Source organism: Babylonia areolata, chromosome 22, assembly GCF_041734735.1.
Source record: "Babylonia areolata isolate BAREFJ2019XMU chromosome 22, ASM4173473v1, whole genome shotgun sequence".
NCBI lineage: Eukaryota > Metazoa > Mollusca > Gastropoda > Neogastropoda > Buccinidae > Babylonia > Babylonia areolata.
Window position 1 is genome coordinate 10855879 of NC_134897.1, and position 6546 is coordinate 10862424.

General features: G+C 47.0%; 1 protein-coding gene across 1 annotated transcript in view; it reads right to left on the reverse strand.

Moving 5' to 3' along the window:
* Positions 1-3064: 3064 nt before the first annotated feature.
* The window catches only part of LOC143297270 (zinc transporter ZIP1-like), an 8168-nt gene continuing 4686 nt past the window's right edge, over positions 3065-6546 (reverse strand). Inside the window, exon 2 of the mRNA XM_076609521.1 lies at positions 3065-5574. Coding sequence (XP_076465636.1) covers positions 3070-4248 — 1179 coding nt within the window. The 5' untranslated portion in view covers positions 4249-5574 and the 3' untranslated portion in view covers positions 3065-3069. The remainder of the gene's footprint in view (positions 5575-6546) is intronic.

Sequence of the window (6546 nt, forward strand, 5' to 3'; positions counted from 1 at the left end):
CAAAAAAAAAAAAAAAAAAACCCATACCAGAAAGAAGCGACGTGTGAACTGGACAAAACCGATAATACAACAAACTGAGGGTGTTAACTCGTACACCATCCCCCACCACAAAAAAACAACAACCCCCCCCCCCCCCCCCCCCCACCCAAAAAAAAAATCATAGGATGTTAAAACTTTCAATCCCCCCCCCAAAAAAAACAACAACAACACCAACAACAACAAACAAACAAAAAAACAGATAATACAATAAACTTAGGATGTTAACTCGTACACCACCCCCCACCACAAAAAACAACAATAAAAAAACATATGACGTTAAAACTTTCAACCCCCCCCCCCAAAAAAAAAAAAACAACCAAACACACACACAAAGAAAACAAAACAGATAATACAACAAATTGAGGATGTTAACTATCGCAAAAAAAAAGAAAGAAAAAGAAACAAATGATACAATAAACTAATGATGTTAACTATTTAAAAACAACCACCACAAAGAAAAGAGAAACAAGAAGAACCGACAAATAGCAAACAAGGAATGTTTACTCTATAAAAAAATCAACATAGGATCTTTAATCTTTCAAAAAACAACAACAACAACAACAACCCCCCCCCCAAAAAAAAAAAACAACAACTCAAACAACCCCCCCCCCCCCAAAAAAAAAAACCCCCAACAAAACAGACAATACAACAAACAAAGGATGTTAACTCTTTCAAAAATAAATCGAAACAAACCACGCAAAGAACTTGGTATGTTAACTCTTTCAAAAACAAAACAAAACAGACAATAGCATACAGAAAGATGTTAATTCTTTCAAAAAAAAAATCTACGAACATTTTCCACTTCAGAATATGTACGATTGATTGTCATTTCGCGTTGTGAAAAACAAAGCAAAGCAAACCAAACAAGCAAAGAAACCAAAACAACAACGCAAAAAAAAAGTTCGGTGACTTTTTCTCTTTGAAATAGACAAAGGGACATAACTTCAAGTCATCGCTGTTCACCTCTTCCCATCAGCTTGCTTACAGATGACTGAGAGGTGTCAGACTGTTAAAACCAACCAACCAACCAACACCATTGAAACGTGGGGACAGGGGTTGCTTCCTTGCGCAATGATAGAAAAAAAAAGTTAACCCTTTCACTGCGCAACTCGCATTTATGCAGCAGCTAGGCAGAGGAACCATGTCACTGAAGGGTGACCAGATCATGGGTCTGTTATCCATGAACCTGCTGCTCTTTCTGTTCGGTGATTGGATAGGTCATTATTTCTACACATCACAGGGGCAATTATTAGACACCATATTTTCTGTGTTTATTGCACAAGGGAATTTTTCACTCTAAACTGACTGGCGGTGAAAGGGGTGATTAAGAGCTGGAAGATCCCACAGCATTTTACGATCACCAAGGGATTGAACTCAAATCCACCGTGCACAAGAAGTCGGGGCCAAATCCTCTCCTTCCGCCGTTTTAACCTTCAAGCCAGTTGACCATTCTTCTTCTTCTTCTTCGTTCGTGGGCTGCAACTCCCACGTTCACTCATATGTACACGAGTGGGCTTTTCACGTGTATGACACTGTTCCAAGGTTGACAATTCACACCTGGGTGGAGTGAGGAAAACCGGAATAAAGCGCCTTTCCCCAAGGACGCAACAGCATGCCGAAACAGGGTTCGGTTCCTCGAACCCCGATGACTGGTGAAGACGGGATCAGAAGTGGAAGGCCTGGCAGATTCTGCCTCACGATGCTGACTGACAAGAGCCAACAGAACGGAAGTGAAAAAAACAACGTGGAGTCAGCAAGCTGCGCACACTCCCTCATCCACAGTGACTCGCACAGCAAGCGGTGGCCCAGTGGGTAAATACGCCCGACTAGGAAACGAATGTCCACGAGTTCGAGTCCCACATACGGACCAGGAGCCAGTTGTATTGCTCGGACGGAAGAGCCTAGCGTGGTCGTAACCCGCTACTAACTGTGTGTAGTATGGAACTGACCAATGGTGTAGTTCGGTCAACGTAGGTAATTAGTCAAGTATAACTGTCAAAAAGTTAGAACCAAGCAATGCAACTGGCTCCAGGCCTTTTATTCCGCCCCCCACCCCCAGTGCTCCACTAGACCTGGTCTGGGTGCTTGTCTTTCGAATGAGTCGATAAACCGAAGTCCCCGTATGCAGCATGCACTTGGCGCTCGTAAAAAAAAAGTGTTGTTCCTGCCCCAATAATGCAGAAAAAAATCCCCACTTTGATAGCGAAACGAACACACTTGCAGACAGCAAAAAATGGAGGAAAAACATACGAGTGGCACTGCACTGTAGCGAAGCGCTCTTTTTTCGGTTTTTACACAGAGGAATGTGTTGTGACAAAAAGTAATACGATACGGTATGATGCGATACATTACGATACGACACAATGCAACACAACGCAACACTGAGTCAAGCAGCAAACTCACTGCAACACACTGCAATGCAGTGTAACAGAACACAATACAAGACAACACAACAAAACACTTCACAACACATCACAGCCCAACACCACACCACACCACACATCATACCACACAACCAAACCCATCCCAATCCAATACCATAATTATCATACAACACCACACCATACCACAAAACCCATCCCAACCCAACACCACACCACACCATACCATAAAACCCATCCCAACCCAACACCACACCACACCATACCACAAAACACATCCCAACCCAATACCATACCACACCACACTATACTACAAAACCAAACCCAGTCCAACCCAACACCACATCACACCACACAATATATTCCAACCCAACACCACACCACACCAGAACACACAATACATTCCAACCCAACACCACACCACACCACCCACACCACACCACCCACACCACACCACACCACACCACACCAGAACAGAACACGCAATACATTCCAACCCAACACCACATCACACAACCCACACCACACCACACCACCCCTCCCCACACCACACAATACATTCCAACCCAACACCACATCACACAACCCACCCCACACTACACCACACCACCCCACACCACACAATACATTCCCACACCAGCCCACCCCCTCATCCAGGCAGCACCACCCTCAGCCCGCACACCAGCCCGAACCCCACCAGCACGAGCAGCACGTTCAGCAGCCGGGCCCGGCCCTCGAAGCGCCCCTTCAGGCTCTCCACGAACGTCACGTACATGAACGTGCCCGTCGCCACGCTCTGCAGCACACCGGAAGTCAGTGTCTGCGCGTGCACGTCGAAGCGGGTCTCCGTCAGCACGGCGCCTACCGCCAGCCCCGCTGGGGCCACGAGGGAGAAGAGCGAGAGGTAGAGGAGGCTGGCGCGGGGGTGGTGGTAGTGGGACTTGAGGAGGCTGATGGCGATGCTGACGGCCACCAGCGCCTTGTGGAGTCCCACGGCGGCCAGGAGAGTCCATACCTCTTCCTCTCGGCTCTGCAGACCCACCACCAGCCCGTCGAACACCGTGTGGAGTGAGAGAGCGAAGAGCAGCACGAAGGACTTGAGCACCGCTTTCTTGTCGTCAGCCTCCGTCGTCGTCGTCTTCTCTCCTTCGCTCTCGTCGTGACTCTCTTTGCCATCCCTGTCTTCTTGACTTTCGGGTCTTGAGGGGTGGTCTTTAGGTTCTGTTTCTTCTTGAAGGAGGGGTGTGTTGGGGTTTCGGTTCGAACGGTCGGGATATTTCCCGACTTCTCTACGTTGGGTGGCACTGTTCCGACCATTCTGACGAACAGAACTATCATCACCCACCGCGCCGTACTTGTTGTGTGAGTGTGACGCATGAGAGTCGTCCATCAGTCTTCTCTTATCCGAGTGGTTGTCATTGACGACGGAACATTCCCCGGCGACGAAGACCACCGAGTGCTCGCTGTCTATGTTGTTCTTCCTCCTCTTCCCGCTTCCGGCCATGCCGTGACAAGCCAGGATCAAATTCTCCGTCACCAGGAGAAGCAAGAAGCCAAGAGCCACCAGCATTTCAGACACGGGCAGATCCGAGGTGAGGGAGTCCTGGATGTCTTCGGAGGCCTCAGGGAGGAGGTGGAGGAGGCAGGTGCCGATGAAGATGCCGCAGGCGAAGGACTGGGTGCAGTTGATCCAGTGGGCCGCCCTGTTCCTGTGGCGGGGGCCCGTGTTGGTGAAGCGCCGGAGCAGGACGAAGGGTCCGCACCCGCACACCACCGTCACCAGGAAGATGACACACCCGGACACTATCTTGCCGTGAAGGAGTTCCATGTTCCTTTCACGGGGTTCCGTTGTTTTTCTTAACTTGTCCAACAATACCCTTGAAATCGGAGTCACTTACGTAAAAGCCCACTTGTGTACATACGAGTGAACGTGGGAGTTGCAGCCCACGAACGAAGACGAAGAAGTTCCGCAATGTTCTGCTCTGAGTTCTCCAGGCCGCACTCCCTATCGAAGTCGTTGGCAAGTAAGTATCTGAAGGTGTAAGTCAGAACATGGACAGAAAATGCACATCGCTTCACGCAGTGTTGGTTTGTGTAGACTTGTTCCTCAAGGTATTACGTTGAGTTCTCTAGGCCGCACTCTGTGTCAGTGTCGCTGGCAAATACTTGAAGATGTTGAGTCGTGTGTGACGTCCCTAACGTTGTCCTGAACTGAAAGAGCGTATTCTGAATGGTCGGACGGGGCATAGACACGGGGTACGAATGTCCAAGGACAGAATGAGCACACCGCTTAGTGAACTTGAAACACAGATTTGGTTTGTGTTGACTCGGTTTTCAAGGTTGTGCTTTGGGTTCTCTATGCCAGATTCGCAATCAGTGTGTGTTGGCCTGTTATTTGAAAGCGTCTAACCTGTGTGATGTCCTTAACGTAATCGTTGTCCTGGACCGTGTTCTGAATGGCCGGACAGAGTGGGAGCATCGCTTAGTAAACTTAACACGCGTTGGTTTGTGTTGACCTGTTCCTCAACATGTTGTGTTGTGATGGGTTGTCCAGGTCCCAATCACCGTCACTGTTGCCGGTGTCTAGTGTGTCCCATGTCCTTAACATGATCGTTGGCCTGAACTGAACGACAGTGTTCTGAACGGAATGACCGCATCACTTAATAAACTTGTGATCCAATACAGCTCAACACCTCTCGTGCAAGGACGAATCACTCACTTAACTCAGTACGGCCAGTCCTCTCTTCTCCTCTACACAGACCCCTCGGATGTCCAGTGGGTGTCTGAATGACCCAACCTTTAGCTTCCGTCGTCAGAACTGTGGTATTCTTTGTCAACATTCACCTCTTCAGTATAAGAGCGTTCCGCTTGCAATATTTTGATGATGGTAATTGGGGTGAAACGCTGTTAACGTCGTCTCTTTCGCCGTTCGTATGGAGAGAGTTAAGACTATGGCGGTTGTGTTTGTTTCCTGTTGAGCTGTTTTTTGATGCTTACAGCTGGGTTGATTTTTAAAGTAGACGGAAGTACAAAGTCACGACAATGTGATAGCAGTGTCACACGTTGCTGGGAGTTGTGTCCACAGCGTTAGAATCCCCAGGGTTTGGATGACCAATTTTCTTGGGGTCTTTTGTCTGGCCTCAGCACTGCGCATCTGGAACAGAGACATATATATATATATATATATATATATATATATATATATATATATATATATATAATAATAATAATAATAATCATATTTATATAACGCTGAATCTTGTGCAGAGACAAATCTAAGCGCTTTCACACCAGTCATTTACACGCATGCATAACTCAAAAACTGAAGAAACTGAAGACAAGGAAGAGGCAGGGGAGGGAGGCTATCTTGTGAAGAGGTAGGTTTTAAGGCCAGACTTGAAAGAGCTGAGTGCGGAGACCTGACGAATCGAAAGAGGAAGTTCATTCCAAATGCAAGGTCCAGAGACAGAGAAAGAACGGCGTCCAACAGTGGAGTGTTTGAATCTGGGTATGCGTAAACAGAGTGGATGCGAAGCCGATCGTAGAGAGCGAGATGGCGTGTAAAGGTGAACGCAGCCACAAAGATAGGAAGGGGCAGATTTGTGAATACATTTATAACATAAAGTGCTGAATGAATATGATATGAGTATTCCGTGGACAAACTCTGATCCGTGAACCGACACCCTGCTTCATTCTCTGTGTGTGTGTCTGTCTGTTTCACTCCCAAGTTTCAGTCTGTCTCACTCATGCCTCCTTTTTCTGTCTGACTGTCTTGCTATCTGTATGTCTCTGTCTCTGTCTCTGTGTCTCTGTCTGTCTGTCTGTCTCTTTCTGTCTCTCTCTCTCTTCAACACAAACGATAGTAATGTTGTAAATCACCTCTCTAATAACCACGAAATTACAATTAAGAGCGTGGCTAAGTTCATTGCAGAAGCGATTAAGATTAGCAAGAAAGATAATTGATCAACCGCCGATATAAAGACCTTTAAATAATATGGAGTGTGTGTGTGTGTGTGTGTGTGTGTGTGTGTGTGTGTGTGTGTGTGTGTTTTACCACGAACACAAAAATATAATATTGTAAGTGTAGCATAGTACAGTATGATACAATGCGATACGATACAATGTA